The 17840-nt window shown below is 42.1% G+C and overlaps 1 protein-coding gene across 1 annotated transcript; it reads left to right on the top strand.

Moving 5' to 3' along the window:
- Positions 1 to 3853: 3853 nt before the first annotated feature.
- On the top strand, positions 3854 to 16286 carry CBLIF (cobalamin binding intrinsic factor). The gene is made up of 9 exons (XM_016200433.2): positions 3854 to 3932; positions 4611 to 4787; positions 5521 to 5634; positions 6039 to 6179; positions 7672 to 7853; positions 10617 to 10794; positions 12182 to 12383; positions 14021 to 14139; positions 16225 to 16286. The coding sequence occupies exons 1-9, from the start codon at positions 3854 to 3856 to the stop codon at positions 16284 to 16286; spliced, it is 1254 nt and encodes a 417-aa protein (XP_016055919.2).
- Positions 16287 to 17840: the final 1554 nt, after the last annotated feature.

Genomic DNA, 17840 nt, shown 5'->3' with positions numbered 1-17840 from the left:
CATCATGAGCTCGGTTATACTTTATACTGAGGATGTGAGCTACACGCGCACACAGCCAGGAACCAGACATGCCCTCAAGATGCCAAAGGACCAAAGGCGCTTCAGGGAAAGCAAAAAGTTACCCATCTAAAGCAACCCCAAAAGGAAAATGCCTTCAGGTGAAGCTAGTAAAACTGTTTTAGCAATGTCTCCCTCCTCTCTCCTGTGTCTTCCTCATAATGATCTTAGCTTCCTCCCTCCCACCAGCAGCCCTGCATCTTCGTCGGGATCTGAGCCCTCTTCCTACACGCTGCTTTCCGGTGCCCATGATCTACTCTCAGGTTCACCCCTGCCCAGGCCTCCATTAAACGGGTGGGACAGATGCCCTCCTAACTCAGCAGCAATAGAGTCTGTCCTCTCGGCTCTGTGTCATATCTTGAAAGCTCAGTTAGAGCCAGGGAGAAAGCCGTGCACGCTGTCCCTTCCAGGTGTCCACGGTGCTGTCAGCATGGGGCAGCAGCTGTCCGATCTGTGTGTGGACTGTACAATCTATGGGAAATGGAAGGACAACGATTTAAGGTGACAGATACTCAAAATGTTAGAATTGGCATTACTGTCCATAATAAAAGGTGTGACCATTCGGTTTACCATCCAGCCACGGCATCGTAAAGAGTGAAAGCAAACACTATTAATAATTACCTTTGAAAAAACAGATTAAGAACTGACACTATCCTGGAAAAACCAGTACATATGGTCTGTTTGGTCATGAAAAATAAAGAGGCTTAAGCCAAAAACATAGACACAAACACGTCCAAGTACTGACCCTGTAATTGACCAATGAAATTGGATCTCAGTATAATAAGGTCGGAAGACTGAATGTCCCTCTGAGGGCCCTAACGCTCCCTCTCAGCATTAAGTCTCACTATATGCCGCTGTGCTTCCTAATGCTATCAGCTTTCATTTTGAACTGAAAGAGCTAAGTTTCTCCCAGCCAGTGGTCTCTAAGTGGAAGGTAGTAACACTGTCATCCGGTAGAAATGCCTTCAGTCTCAGACATAGGAAGTGAATGGAATCCCACTGCCTTGCCAGTGCACCAACGTGGACCCGAGCAACCTAGCTCTGGCCACACGGCATTCTCAAGCACCTCAGGCTTGGGGCTGTCACAAAACCATCACATTGTCTGAGGGGACACACTTCCATCTGCCGCCACAGCAAAAAATAATCAACACAAATAAGCCTTTAAAATGTCCAGAGAGAGAGAGTCTGGGTGCTTTGATACCAGGAAATTAGGCACAGGAAATAAACAAGCAAATAAATTTTAAAAAATCATAAATTAGCCCAGTTGATAGCTAACCAAGGACTGCCAATATATCATGTCGTGAAGTAATGCATGACCTGAGTGTTTCCTGTTCTGCAAGTTATTTGCTAACTGAAAAAACTGTGTCATAATCAATCTTGCAGCACCATGGCCATAAGAGATCATTTATAAGGAAGTGTATGTTTAAAGAGTGGACACACCAGGCTGTGTGCCTCCTCTCGGGATGGTCATGCACAGGCTCTGGAAGCCAAGGTCAATGCCATGCTGGGTTCCTATTCCTGTATTAGATTCTTATTGCTGCTGTAACTGACTGTCACAAATTTGTTGGCTGACAAGACACATTTATTATCAGAAGTCTGAAATTTATCTCGCTGGGCTGAAATCAAGGTTTTGAAAGAGCTGGGTTCTTCTAGAGTTTCTAGGGGAGAATCTATTTCCTTGCCTTTTCCAGCTTTGGGAAGATGCTCACGTTCCCTCCACCTTCAAAGTCAGCAACTGTATCCTTCCGACCTCTGCTTCCATCATCACATCACCTTCTCTGACTCGAACTCTCCTGCCTCCCTCTTCCACTTATAAGAACTGCTGTGATTACATTGGGCCCACTCAGATAATTCAAGATAATCTTCCTATCTTAAAGTTAGTTTATTAGCAACCTTAATTCCCTTTACAGGTAACCCAACGCATTCACCAGTTCCAGGGATTAGGACATGGACATCTCAGGGGGCTGTTATTCTGCCTACTACTCCTTCACATGGCATGCAAGGCCCTCCACCACAGAGCTAAGTTGCCTTTCTGGTCTCGTCTCCCACCATAGGCCATGTATCAGTTGCATATTGCTGCATAACAAGTTACCCTAAAACTTCATGGCTTAAAACAACAACACTTATTATCTCATAGTTTCTGTGGGTCAGAAATCCAAGGGATGGCTTAACTGAGTCCTCTGGCTCAGGGTCTCTCACATGGCTGCAGTCAAGATGCCGCCTGGCACTGCCCTCATCTCAAAGCTCGACTAGGGAAGGTTCTGCTTTCAAGCTCATTCGCATGGTCATTGGCAGGATTCCTCCCTCCCTGGCTGTTGGTTGGAGGCTGCTTTTGAAACACGGCTTCTCCAAAAGGCAGCTCACAATTTGGTAGATAGCTTTAGTAGAGCAGAAGCCGAGAAGAGCCAGAGAGAGACTGCAAGCAAGAGGGAAGCTGGCCTTTCATAACCTCATCCCATCACTTTTGCTGTATTATATCCATTAAAAGGGAGGCCAGCCCACACTCTAGAGGAGTTATGCAAGGGCATGTACCAGCTGGTGGGAACACAGGGCCACGTCAGAGGCATTCCAGCGCACCCCAACATGAACCCTGCACTCTCACCTCACAAGACCACAAACATTCCCTGGGAAAGAAAAATATGGTTTATAACCCATGTCTTATATTTGTTCATTAATCCACTCACTCATTCAAAAGGTATTCAAGTGTACCTCCCTATTGTGAGCTAGGTAGTATCTCAAGTGCTGGGGACAGAACAGGGAACGAAATAGACACTCTAGTGGGGAGGAGAAACAATAAATGACCTGCACACATAGTGTGACAGAGGGTGAGAAGTGCTACAGGTAAGGGGCACAGTGGGGGTCGGTGGGGAGCCTGTCTTATGTACAGTGGTCCGGGAAGACCTCTTTAAAAGCCGACCTTTGAGTAGAGACATGAAAGAAGTGAGGGAGCCACTGTGAGAATATTTGTAGTCTACTTGCTATACTCAAGCACACTTTGGCATGGAGTTCTTTGCCTACTTTTGCCCACACCTGTGTATACTCAACACTTAATACAGTGCATTGATCCCACATTTTCTAATTACTTACTTTAAAAGATAAGGTCTGAAAGCCCTGGGTATTTGAAACTACTTCCATCCCCAGATAAGGTAAGAGAAGTCAAACAGAACAATTCCTGGGAAACTGGTCCATTACCCACCTAAAGTCAACAACTTCGAAGAGCCTAGGCTGGAAACCAGGTCATGCGACTGCGTTGATTACACAAAGCCAGACTTCGCCTGGTAGATGCTCACCTGACAGCCCCAAAGGGCAGATGGCAAAGCACGTACCTCAAGCCATACAGTGAGGTGATGTCTTAGGAACCATCCAAACCGCTATGAAGCAGTTGCTGATAGACAGAGGCTGCCTGACAGGGTGTAACATGGCCTGGGAGGAAGTTTCATTTATACTCACGCATTAGCCAAACCTCCCAGTGCAAAGACCCGGGATTTTGGTAAAGGGCACTTTGTTATCACTGCCTTCCCTGCACACACAGCCCAAGTTTCTCATATGACTGTGCTACCCAGAAGTCACCTTCAGACACCCTGGAGGGTCTATGTAGGTAAACTTAGATAAGAAAATGGAAATGAATTCTATCAGGGAAGGAGAGGTCAGCAGAGGTGGTTAGGAGTGGCTGGTATGGGGGTGGAGGGCAGACTTTCCATAAAAAGAAACATATATAAGAGAAAGTAGAGAGATTCTCTTCTTAATAATACCGGGATTTTGAACAGGAGACGTGGGCAGAAAGGGAAAGAGAGGGATGGCCTGGCTTACCCTGTACCTCCTGAACCTTCTCTGGGCTATGGCTGGGACCAGCACCCAGCCCCGAAGCTCTTGCCGTAAGTATGGTGTGGTTCCCGAGGACGTCAGGGAAGCAGCTACACCAGGGGATAGGCAGGGACCTCAGACACTGAGGTCTGCTGATGAGAAGAACGTAGTTAAAAAGCGATCACTATAGGAGCTCCAAAATGGGCGAGCCAGGGTGCGCGTGTGTGCAGTTCATCTTTCCTGACTTAACAGTGCAAGTTCTTTGGGAGGCAGGTCCATGCATTTTATATAAAAAGAGATTGAAATGGTGTTTCAGGAATGGTGGTGCAAAGACACACTCAGTGACTGTGCTGACCAGGTACCACTCCTAGTGGGAGTTTGGGCTACTCACTGAGTCATATCCCAAATCTTTAACGAATTCCTCATGTAAGAATGAGAGAAAAAAATGGATGAAAGGAAAACAGTCATTTTGACGAAATGTACGAGAAAGAATATGAACTGTCGCTTGAAGTTGTTAAATGAGAAATCACTTTTCTTAAAGATAAAAATTATCTGAGTAGATGGTGGGACTGATGGGCCTCAGAAGGAAATCTCAATGTTTTCTCCATTTCTCTTTAGTAATCACCCCTGAGTAATCATCTCCGAGGACTGCAACGCTAACCCTGTCTCCCCCTAAAGGACCCAGGGAACATGTTTCTGGGAGGAGGGAATGACGGTGAGGGGTTTGTAAACGGCTTGTCTCTTCTCAGCTGTTCCCCCAGCACAGCAGCCCTTGGTTAACGGCATACAAGTGCTTATGGAGAACTCAGTGACCAGCTCAGCCTTCCCCAACCCCAGCATCCTGATTGCCATGAACCTGGCTGGACCCCACAACCTGGAGGCCCAGAAGCTCCTGACTGACAAGATCGCAGCCATTGGCACAAACAGTGAGAAGCCAAAGCCTCTCCATCCACATGCTCCCTGAATCTGGCACACCATTCACCGCCCCAGATCCCAACTCCTGCCCCCACCCCGATGCGGCCTCTGATCATACCTAAATCTCCCAAACACCTTTCCCGACATTTCTGTAAAACACCTGGAAGGAAATATGCGCGAGGCCAGGGCATTCATAGAGGAGGCAGTCATGCTGAAGGAGCTCTAGATTCGATGCAGACACGGCGGGCTTCCAGCCCCTGGCTCTGCCACTTACGAGCCCTGTGACCCTGAACAGGTCTCTTCATCCTGCTCAACCTCGTTTGCAAAATGCAAATGATTCTAATAACAGCAACACTAATGGTAACAACAAGGGTACAGTCGTCAAATCTCTGTTCTGCTCCCTCACAGGAGTTCCTCTGAAGCTCAATTTAGAAAATAAAGTTAAAATTATTTTGCAACTATGAATTTTCACATATGAATTGGTATGGGAGTTCTTGCTCTTTTTCTAAACAAATACCAGAGATTCTTGGTGGAGTTGTCAAGTCACACAGAGCCCACTGGATTAAGTGTTCCTTAAGGATTTTTCCTTACTTCTTTCCCTAGGAGTTAAGACAGATCAAAAAAGTAATCATGCTATTTTTAAAAATCAAAATGATCTAGAAAGAAGCAGAGAGTTCAGCTCTGGCCCCTGATGCTTTCTCTTGCCTGAAATTACCCTGAAATATTTTGTTCTCTGCTCTGCAGATCTGACCATTGGTCAGCTGGCACTCAACATCATGGCCCTCACCTCCTCCTGCCGAGACTCTGGGAATAAAGTATCGACTCTGCAGACACAAATGAAGAACTGGGAACCTGCAGGTAAGACCTCGTCAGAAGGGAGGGGAGAGTAAGGCAAATGGTCCTTCCTGAGAATTTTGCACCTAGGAAGAAAAGGGTGGGAGAGTGGAAAGTTAGGAAAGAGACAATGTGTCTCCACTCAGGTTCCCTCTGCTAATTCCACAGATGAGTTACTCGCTTCCTATCCAAAATGAACCAGAAGAGACCACTGGCCCAGGGCCACAGCCTTACCATGCCACCTCCTACCTGAAGATAGCACTATCGCTTTTATTCCATTCTCATGCCAGATGACACTCTTATAGGGTCCTTCTTTTTGGACAGGTTTTCTAGCAATGTCTATTTAAAAGATTTGGCATTTCTTTTCTCACAAATGTCCTCATTGTGGTGAATGCGAGTCTTATGAAGGCCCTCTGTGCCCTCCCAAGGCCCCAATGCCGAGGCATCAAGCTTCTATCAGCCCAGTCTGGCGATCTTGGCTCTGTGCCAGCAGAACCCTGAGAGGACCTTGCCAATAGCAGCCCGTTTTGCCAAGGCCCTGCTGGCCAATGCCTCTCCCTTCAATGTTGGTACGTTGGGTCACCACTTTCAAACTGCCCTGAGCTGGGAACATTGAGGGCACTGAATGGTGGGACTAGAGGGGAAAGTGGGAGGGGGAGGAGCTGGGGATCATGAAAATGTCTGTAGAGGGGAGTATTTAACAAATATTTGTTGGACATGTGAATTAAGGAATAAATGAAAGGGAGATAGCAGAACATAGAGACCAGGATAATACTTAAAATGTCTGGCAGTTACAGAATCTCCACTGGGAGCAATAAACATGCCACCCAAGCCAGGAGTTGTTACCAAGCCGATTATTAAATCAACATCTAGACTCAGCTCTACCCTGAACCCTCTCTTTTATCACTACTGATGCTTCCACACTCTCTTCTTCTCAATGCTTCTCCTTAGAACATTCAAATATGCTCTGTCTATGCAACAGCTACTCTCTGAACCCTAAGCCCACTGTGATCCCCTTCAAGGATATAGTAGAACCATCTCGTCTCTTCATTCTGCAAATATATGGCTGCTTGTGGATGGAAGCTTTCCCTTTACAACACCACATCCTTCTTGGGCCCACCCTTCTGCATCTAAGGATCCCTTCTCTGTACGATGCCCTTCATTCACAGTCACATTTTCTCCTCTGTCACTCTAAGCAAAGGCATTATCTCAGGTTTTCACTCCCTTATGCATGCCTCATCAGCAATCTCTCTCGTTTCAGGGCCATTCAGGTCAACAAGCAGGTAGACATTTACTCTAGTCCCCTCACTGTGGGTCAAGAACAGACTGGCCTCCATTCCCCATCGGGAGCACCTGGACATTTTTTACAACACTGATTTCAACAATTCTGTCACCTTTAATGAAGTCATGCAACTTTGTAGAGATTAGGGTAGGGAAGGAAGATCAATGAAAGAAAAGGTGCCATCTAGCAAGTCTTTCATTTGTTCTGGCCTTGTCAGGCCAGAGCTTGCTCATCCAGTCCACACATGTTCTTCCATAGAGATAATAGAAAAGACCCTGTCCTGGGTACTATGGGGGGTGTTAAGCTCACACTATGCAGGAGTTCATGGAGCACAGTAACAATGAAACAGTAGAGAGTGCTGAGATTGCAAAACAGGTACAATGAATGTTACAGAAGTTCAGAAAAGAGATGTTGTGCTGAGATGACCACAGAAGGCTTCAAGGAGAAATGGTGGTTGCTAGGCCTTCAAGAACCAGTGACATTTTTGAAAGACAAACACTGGGATAAGAGACGTGGGACTGAATAGACTGCCAGTCTACATTAATTAAAAGCATGAGCTGTGAAGTCATACAGATCTAGGTTCAGGTCCCTGCACTACTACTTTCTAGCTGTGTGGTCTTGGGCAATTACTTAACCTCTCTGGGACTATATTTTCTCACCCCTTAAATGGAGATAATTATAGGCCCTATTTGTATACCTGGAACACAGTAAGCAAACAATAATGGTTAGTTGTTCATATTGCTGTGGTGGTGGTTGGTCTTAACCCCCTATCATTTCAGACACCGGAGCAGTGGTGACCTTGGCTCTGACCTGTATGTACAACAAGATCCCTGTAGGATCAGAAGAAGGTTATAGAACCCTGTTTGGTAAGGTACTAAAAGATACTGTGGAGAATATCAGCATGAAGATCAAAGACAATGGCATCATCGGGGACATCTACAGTACTGGCCTTGCCATGCAGGTAAACACATCATTGATGCCCTTCATTGGGTCCATGCCAATAAGACCAGGTTGTAGGATCAAGAGACCAGGCTCCTTCTAATATCTCTGGGAAAGAACAGCTAGTGTGACCCGAGATAGATTCCTTGTGGTGCCTGTGCCTGTTTCTCAACTGATAAAATGCCAGTAAGTGTTAATTCCTCCCTACCTTATAGGTAAAGTGTGAAAACAAATCTACATGAATTCTTTCCTTTCCTTGGGGAAAAAAAAAGAAACAAATCCAAGAAATGTATTGGTTTATTATTATGATCAGTTTGTTCATAATAATTATAGACTAATGGAAGTTTGATGTATAAAAAAATAAGGATATTAAAATAGGTCCTCAAAAAAATATTGAATTTTCTAATTCCACCTTGCCAGTGTTCTTTTTTTCAGCCCTTTATCTTGATCCAAAAAAAAAAAAAAAGGACTGGCTTGTATTCAAAATGGTTAATTAAAATAATCTAAAACTAACTGAAATCTAATCTTTGTCAAGCTCTATTTCAATATTGATCTCATTTTCACCACACGAAGAGCCCTAATAAATGGTGAAGCCAGGTGTGTCTGGTAACCAAATCCATACTATGCTTCCTTAGTATAGATGCCTGGACTTGGATTGTAAAACATGCTGCTTGATTAGGGTCGATTAGTGCAGCAGATGCACACTAATGGAAAACACACCTATGATAGCGGGGATAAGCAACTAGAATCAGGAACTAAAGGGTTATGTATGGCCAAATCCTCTATTCCAAACTAAGAAGTTTGTGCTTCAAAGTCTCAAAATGCCCTATTGGGATGAATAGAAAGACTACATCATGACCTTCCCAACTCGGAAAGCCGGGGAAACAGAGTCATGGAGTTGCAACGCCAGCCCTACCCTAACATAGCTCCGGCCTACTGTTAGAAAGAAATCCTTTAGGGAGAGGGGGGGATGGAGGCTGGTGTTGACAGACCACACATTGAAAGTTAGCAAGAAGCATAAACTGGCTAAAAATTAGATCATGTTAAACATGACTCACTTAAAATCAACTTGCTTCACTTTACACAAGGCAAGAGAAGTGTTTGCTTTGGCTAATTTGGTTCGTGAATTCCGTGTGAGATTTTATTACCTACAGGGTACACGCTAATAAGCTATTACTAGAATCAAAGCTTTTCCTATTAAAAGGCAGGACCATATCCGTATGCAGATAACAGGCCGGTGAATTTCTTATCAGTTTATGACGAAAAGCCTTCTCCTGCCTCACTTATGGCCCATTTTTGGAGTCTACCCAGGCAGCCTGAAGTCTAAAACCACCAAAAGTCTAATATATAACCGTTTTCTAATCTAAAATGCTCCAGTGTAGAAAACTGAAGGGCACAGGAGCTGTAACAACTTGGGTTTGAATCCCATCTGCCACCATCTTGGGCAAATATTGAATTTATCTGAATTTCACCTTTCCTCATAATAACAAGGTTGCAAATGCATAAAACGATCACAGGCACAATGTGGTGTTCAATAATGGTTGGTGGCCTCTCCCAGCAGAAAAATTGTGACACTGAGCTTCCTTTTCAGCCTCCACTCACCCTCTTCCAGGATGTCAGGGCCCTTCGGTGACCTGAGCCACCCGCATTGCTTCCCAAGGGCACTCATGAGGCATCTCCTCAGTTCTTGAATTTCTCCTCTTTGTTCCATCAATAATCTAATGCTTTCAAGACTCCTCTAATTGAAAGTTAACTTGAAAAGGGATCTGATAAACTTCCTCGTGGGAAGTTATTAATGACTTCTCACAGCTGACTGTGTTACTCCTCTCCAGAGTGTTGGTGTTGGTAGTATGTTGTCTCAAGGGGCTACAGCTCACGTAGTGGATCTGGGAGTTTACTATGGCAAGGAGACGATAAGGTTGCTGACAAGTACCCACCAGATGTCCCTAATCCAAAGTGCCCTAGAAAGTGGCCTCTGGCAAGAGCCATGGTTCATGGCTGCTGAGGTTAACAGTGATGATTTTACTTTCCAAACTGTCCGGTTGCTCATACTAATGCTTCTGGCTCACAAAGCCTTTTCTGACTCTCCTCTCCCTTCTCTCATTTCCCATCTCGAGCTTCAGGTAAATCGATCATCAGCTATCTCAGGGCATTGCCAGGCTCTGGTGGCTGTGGTCAGCACAATCCTAAAGGGAGGGAGGTGGTAATGGTAATAATAGCTCACGTGTCACACTTTACAGAAAGATTGTGCATAACATCCCATATGACCCCTCCACAAAGCTAAACAGGAGTTACAATTTCTATTTACCCGTGAGATGTAGAAGACAGCCAAGTAGAGCGAATTGCTTGGTGTGTTAATCAAGACTCATTTTGCAAATAACCAAAATCCAAATAATTTTGGTTTAAGAAAAATGTAGACTTACTATTTCACACAAACTGTGGTGTCCAGGGCTGGATTAGGTGATTTCAGGTCTACTATGTTTAGAGGGCCATGTTGTCCTAGACTGAAGCCCTTTCCCATCCCACCCCGGAGCTGCTTTGCCCAGCTCTCACCCTCATCCTCTGTCCCAAGAACTGTTAGTAAATATAGCAGCCCTAATAGTGTTCCCTGAACTAAATGTGTAACTAGCATGTGACAGACACTGAGCTAAGTGGGGATGCAGCAGTGAACAAGACAGCTTCATTTGGACTCCGGGTGATCAGAGAGATTAATGACCAAGTGTATGCCTTGTAAGGAATATAAAGACCAACTTCAGCTATGCCTCTCTCCCTCCCTCTCTCCCAGGCTCTCTCCGTGTCACCTAAGCAACCTACCAAGGAGTGGAACTGCAAGAAGACTATGGATGAAGTGCTTAATGAGATTAAGCAGGGGAAATTCCACAACCCCATGTCCATTGCCCAAATCCTCCCATCCCTGAAAGGCAAGACCTACCTAGATGTGCCCCACGTGTCTTGCAGCTCTGGTAAGAACACTTAACATCTGTCTCTCCTCATGTCGTAAACTGGCAACTGATGTCAAGAATGCTAAGTGGATCCATTTTAAGTGGCATACCGGTTTTTTTATGTTCCATTGCTTCCATGTGGGCAGAACCACATCTGACTTCTAGTCCTCAAGAGTTGTGTGATAATACACAGCCATATACCATCCTGCACTCAGAATCCAGCCCTCATGTCCACTTCATTCAACACACACTCAGTGAGTGCCTACTATGAGTAAAGCATTTTGTGAGATGCTGATAGAGAGGCAAGATCCATGGTCCTAACAATCAAATAACGTATCACTTCATTAGATAAATGTACCTAATATGCAGTATCTTATCACATCTTCTCTTTACAAAGCCAAATAGGTAGACAAATAGGTAGGCAAAAATGACAATATCTGGAGAAATGAAGTAACTATTAAATAGAAATAGAAGGCATATACAAAAGCAAAGAAAGTGTAACCAACCATCAACTTTGTCTGAGAGACTTAGTAAAAGAACAGAGTCAACATTTCAGCCAAGTCTTGGAAATCTAAATATGAATCCTTGGTGCTCACAGCACACCAAACGGATGGGGTAGAACCCTGGCACACAGCCTTTTTATTTGAAATATCTTTATTTTGCCCAATTACAAATATAATACAGAGAGACAATGCGGAAATATGCATTTAGAAAGTGGGAGTCCTGCATAAAAATTCTACCACTCCAGACACAACCAGTCTTTGGTACAGATTCCTCCAACTCTTCTTTCCACTCAAATACGAATATAAAGTACTATTCATCTTATGTTGCATGGACTTCCTAAGATAAGCAGAGATTAATAAGCTCCTTGTCTATCTCAGAGCAGAATCCACAGGGACCCCAATCAAGTAACCGAATCCCAGTCATACCAGACACAGCCACATTCCCCTAACCTTAGGCTGCTTCCCAGTGATTTGCCAGCTTTAGCCAGGTGACCATGGAGTCCCGCCCAGGATTCCACAGTAATTGCCCAGGTACTCTGTTCAATAGTCTGAAGTGTACAACCTTTGCTTCCGCATCCTTAGGGTTAACAAAAAAAATCCACAACAACTGAACAGTGACTACCATGTAAAATATATAACTTAGGGCTCTCAATCTTCCCTTTAGGTTACAAATTATTTTAACAAAATAATTGTTCATTGTAAAACTAGCTGTCATTTCTTCAGCTACGATCAGTTCCCTAGAATGGAAATGGGAACTTCACAGATCACACCAGTTTCTCAGAACAACCCACAAGGCATTGCCATTTCTTGAAATGTTTTCTGGGTTGGGTTGCTGACAACAGATTTTGCACCTTTGATACAAACCCCATAATCTTTAACAAATGTGGCCTCTTCGCCCTTCACAGATCCTGAGGTGCAAGCCACTCTACCCAGCTATCCTAGTCCTGTCCCCACCGCAGCATCCAACATCACGGTCATATACACCATCAATAACCAGCTGAGGGGGGTGGAGCTGCTCTTCAATTTCACCATTGACGTTAGTGTGAAAAGTGGATCCGTGCTTCTTGTGGTCCTAGAAGAAGCACAACGCAAAAATTCCACGTTCAAGTGAGCACTACAAGTGGCATTCACCATTCTTCCCGAGTCTAACCTGAATTCCCAGTTTCGCTCTCTCTTTCCTTCATTTACTTACTTTTTTCCCTTCTTATAATGTTACAGATTTTTATTGAATAGCCTCTTGAGAGCCTGCAATCTCTGGTGAAAAGTTAAATCCTACAAGTCCATATGTATAGCAAGGAAGAGTCACAGGGTTCTGTCAGTACTGGATGTGAAGGTCAAGAGAGAGGAGCTTCAACACTGTTGACAAGAGTGTCAGGAAAAGAGAAATACTTTTAGAGAAAAAGACATAATCCCTCTAGACATTTTTAATTGTGGGTGTTTGAAAGAAAAACATTAGGACACTTTTGGAGGTACAGAGGAAGTTCTAGGAAGAGAGGTCAGGACAGGCAAAAGAGATTGGATAGTCATCTAATAGAGGTGATGACCGAAGTTAAAGAACTGCAGATACAATGCTCTCAACAAAACTGGAGACAGATCTAATTATTCCCATTTTATAGACTGAACCACTTAGGCCCAAAGATGTTAAGTAATATTCCTAAGGTCACATAATGTGTAACTAATAGAGTTGAGATCTGAACCCAGAGTTGAGTGACTCTGAAGCTCATGTTCTTTCTACTGCTCTGCCGGGAAAGAGCAGAATACAGAAATGAATCACAGAGGAGAAAATTAAACTTTGGGGGATGTTTATAGTTTGCAAAATGAGGAAGCGGTAGAGAAATTGGAGAAAACGAAGCTATAGGAGGAGTAGAGGGGAAATGTCAGGTCATGGAAAGGAAAAGAGGAGATAGTTTCAAAGGATAGATGACATGGCCCAAATTCTGCAGAGATATGTCAAGGAGAAAAAATTGACAAAGGCCAAAAACCTGACAACTGAATGATATGTGGGATCTGTCCCACAGGGTTAGGTTAAGTCATGTGTCTGCTGCCCACAGCCCAGCTCCAAAACTTCCAGGATAAAAATCCCATTTCGAGAATACTTAATTTTCAAACAACTCTCTGAATATACTTTACTTATCTGAGCTTAGCTTTAATTTTGCCTGATTTTTCTCTTTCTGACAGTGAATATAATAAAAAATACACATAGTAGAAAATTTTGAGGAAAAAAAAGCATAAAGGAAACAAAGCTTTTATAGTCCGTCCACAATATAATCACTGTTGCTGCTTGTTACGTAATTTTGTAGGTGTTTTTTCTATGCATATTACAAAAAGTTGTGATCCACTATCTAGATGGAATAGATATTTCATATAAAAATTGTATCCCACATTTTACTTAACATTATTGCACAAGCCTTTTCCCATGCCACTGAAAATTGTTGAAAAATATAGTTTTCATAACTGTGAAATATCCAGTGTTGGATATTAATTCCATCACTCACCTAATTATCTGCCTACTGTTGGACATTTACATTTTTAAATTTGCTTATTGATGGTTTTCTTTTAAATCTATTCATTTTAATTTCATTTAATTCCAAGTGATTTCATATTTATGTCATTTACATTTTCTCTCTTAAGCATGATTTTATCTCATCTTTAAAGCATTTAAATGTCTCTGTCCCTACATCTTAACCTCTTATTTCCTGACCTAAAGTGAGGTGTTAATCATATATATGATTTTGTTCTTACAGATTTGAAACCACAATGACATCTTGGGGCCCTATTGTCTCTTCTATCAATGGTATCACAGAAAATGTGAATCACAAGACGTACTGGCAGTTCCTTAGTGGCACGACGCCTTTGATAGAAGGTCGGAGAATAAAAGGAATGCAGGCATTTCCTCCAAAGTTTGATGGCTACATTCTTTAACTTCCTCATTTAATTAGTTCATTCATTTAATCAGTAAATACTTGTAAGATCACATGTGCATAAATAATAATTGTACATACAGTGGTTATATATATGAACATACATAAATATATTATGAATATATATAGTGATTAGATAGCTTGATAAATAGATATATATGATAGAGTGATAGTTGATAGATGACTGATAAGTGATAGATGATGATAGATAGATAGATAGATAGATAGATAGATAGATAGATAGATAGATAGATAGATAGATAGATGATAGATAGAAGTGGTGGCTATTTAAAATAGCTTTTTTAAAAAATCAAGAATCCTAACTCTACTCTGGGAAAATCCAGTGAACAAGAAAAGTAGATTAATCTACTTACAACACTAAGGGCTGAAGAAGGAAAGAGCAAATAATGTGAGAGAGACCAAAAAAAAATGGAAAACATAGCATGTGATCTAAGAGGATGGCCACCTTGGGGCTAAAAAATTAAACATGTATGTACAAAACAAAAGCACAGTGAATTCATAGCCAGTGGTAAACAAATATGAGGGACAGAATAACAGCCACTTGTGCAGAGACGCTGTGTTTTCTCGTTTCATACATCTGCTCTGCAGGTATTAGTGACTCTTTACAGAGAGAGGAACTAAGTCTTAGAGACATGAAAGGGACTTGTACAAGGCCCATCTGGCGTGCCCCAGGGCAGACAGGCGAGTGCGGAACCAGTATGCTTTATGCCACAGCTTCACTCAAAAGTCATTCTTTGCTTTCTTTTGCTGTACTGTTTTGTTTTTAAATCTCCAAAGAGAGGAATGTCGGTTCACACATTTTGTGTGAGGAAAGAGGGATGAATAAGTCCCAGAGTTCAGTAAAACTTTAACATTCTTTAAATTTTTTGCACAAAAACTAAAATATCCTCCAACTTAAAGGGCAATGGTGTATGGTTTTGTCTAAAGATAATGTTACCTGGTTAATCTGATATTGTCACCTTGCAGAGAGATGTGAAGCCAAATAAAGTCACAGCAGAGCCAGGACTGGGCTCTGTTAAGGTGCTTCAATATCCAAGATGACAATGGGAGAGATGTTTCTCTGAGAGTCTATCATGTAGTTAATAAAGTCTGGCCAATCAGAATCTGTGGAATTGCAACAAAGCATATAATAAGGGTCTTAGAGTCACATGAGCCGTGATTAGAAGCTCTTTCTCTTATTTACCGGCTGCCTTACGCAAGTGATGAATCTTCTCTGAGCCAGTTTCCACAGCCACAAAAAGGAAATAGTAACAACCATTTCTTGGGTTATTGTGACAATTAGCAATAATGGGTTTAAAATGAGTAAGTGCAATGTCTTTTGCGTAACATGCGTTCAAAAATGCTAATCATTATTATTATTAGTTCCCCTGCCACCTTCATCTCAAGAATTGCCTCTGGAACTTAAAGTAGGTTAATTCTCACGTGTGCCGATTATGACTCTTCTCTGAAGGAAAGAATGGTAAACAGAAAGGCCTCAGAGATCCAAAAAGACTTGGGCCTGGGGTTGTTATTCTCTCTGATGCCAGGCTACTTGAAAGCCAATCATCAATATTGTCACCATCTAGCTTTCTTGCCCTGAAAGACAAGAATTCTCAAAAAAAATCAAAAGTGATCTTAAGTTCCTGCCCTGAATGCTCTAAATCTGGCTTAAATAAGTCATTTTAATAATAACCACCATTTATTGAACACCTATTAAGTTCACATCAGGTACTGTATTAGGCATCTAGTAGTCATTATTTCTAATCCAGGGTAAATATTCTTTGTGCAATTTTATATACGAGGCTCTTACAATTTAAAGGGCTTGCCCAAAGACATGCTCCTTATGGCCACCTAGAGCCTGGAAACAAGGACTTCCTAAATTTCAACTAGTGCTCCTTCCATACTCACCAAGCTGCCCATTTTGCTCTACAGTGACTTTACTTCTCTAACGATGGGCTGATCCTTTGGGAGGTGGGGGTGGTTATATGCACCATGGTAACCTCCTGTTACTCTCTGCTTGTTTCCAGGTGTTGCTGACTACATACCTTTCGACCATGAGCATATCACAGCCAATTTCACCCAGTACTAAGGAAGAAGTGGGTTGAGATTCTATTGAACATCTCCAAAGGATGGCTGGAATTTTTTCACGTCATTTCAAATCTATGCAAAACAGTGGATATCTATGGTGGTACCATATTCCTGGCTTTTAAAAAACACACAAAAAACATGGAAACCCTATGTAGAATAAATGATGCAAACCTCTCTAGAGTCGAAATATCTATGACCCATGAAAACAAAGTCTGGCTTCTCAAGGCAATGACCACCAGTCATCATTTAAACCTAGGGTGACAGGAGATGGGAGAGCCCAGTTGGTATTTTTTCAGATCATTCTGAGCTTCTTGATTAATTAACCAACACACTCCTTTATTTCTATAAATGAAGTGATATATTTTTAAAACTCCTATTTTTGTTTTGTATACCAAGTACTCCTTTTCTAATCACTATTGTAAACATATATACTTTTATACATACATGAAATGGTCAAAATTATTTCATATGAGAAGCCCCTAGATGGTTCAGAATGAGGAAGACAACATTAACGTCATAACTCTCCCCTTCCAATTCCAATATTTGTTCTGGGTAAAATCAAGGTTTAAATGTATATTTTTAGACAACTTATATATAAATATACATTTACTATAAATATAATTTGTATTTAATATTTAATATAAAATTTAATATATTTTATATATTAAATGTAGATATGCATCTGTAATCCCACCTCATATATAACATATAATTTCTATATATTAAATATATATATATCTATAAACCCACGATATATCTCAATATATGTATATATGAAAGCTTTCATAGACAGTCATAACCCTAATCTCTGCTGGTGGCACAAACTTTTTAGAGAAGGATATAAAATTTGTATTAAAACACCTAAAATATACTTGACCCCAAAAAAATCCCAGTTCTGGAAGTTCTATGAAGGGGAGAATCATTAAGTGGGCACAGATATACAAGAGTCATTTTGACCAAACCTTCGATATGCAGCCTCAATACACCTCCTAATGCTGAACCCCAGAGCGGGCAGACTTAACGGACCTATCACAGGTTTCTCCCCGCCCCCTACTGTATCTCAGCAAGAATCTGCTCTCTGGTAGCAGTCTGGCTCCCCCAAGAAAGAGGTGTGAACTACACAGGCCCAGGTCCCCATCCCAAACATGCCTACCTATTAGGTAAGTCACTATACCCCAGAAAAAGGCCAGAACCGTTACTGTAATGAAGGAACCCGTGGGGAGTGATGAATGGTGCTCTCTGATAACATACCATGATGTTTGTAACATGGAAAAATGGAAACAATCTGTATGTCCAACAGGAGAGCAATGGATAGGTAAACCCTAGTGGAGTCACGTGACAAGGTACTTAAAAGTCACTAAAATTCACGTTGAAGATAAACACTTGCTGACACGAAAAGATGAGACAATATTATATAACATCACCCATGCCAGAGAAGTATAGTGGTTATCTCTGTGTGATAGAATTATTGGTGACTGATCTAAGTTTTCTCCATTCAATATGTAATCATTGAGCAAGTGGAAAATGGAGGGAAAAAATATTTTAAACAAAGACA

The sequence above is a fragment of the Miniopterus natalensis genome, chromosome 11, assembly GCF_054644295.1.
Source record: "Miniopterus natalensis isolate mMinNat1 chromosome 11, mMinNat1.hap1, whole genome shotgun sequence".
Lineage (NCBI taxonomy): Eukaryota > Metazoa > Chordata > Mammalia > Chiroptera > Miniopteridae > Miniopterus > Miniopterus natalensis.
The sequence above is the reverse complement of the archived record's forward strand: the minus strand, read 5'-3'. Positions and strand labels throughout refer to the sequence as shown.

Excerpts from the sequence above, each read along its gene's own strand:
- CBLIF (XM_016200433.2), top strand. The coding sequence starts at position 3,854 with ATGGCCTGGCTTACCCTGTACCTCCTGAACCTTCTCTGGGCTATGGCT. Across the intron at positions 4,788-5,520 it reads CGCAGCCATTGGCACAAACA|ATCTGACCATTGGTCAGCTG; the intron begins GTGAGAAGCCAA and ends TCTGCTCTGCAG. Across the intron at positions 6,180-7,671 it reads TGCCTCTCCCTTCAATGTTG|ACACCGGAGCAGTGGTGACC; the intron begins GTACGTTGGGTC and ends CTATCATTTCAG.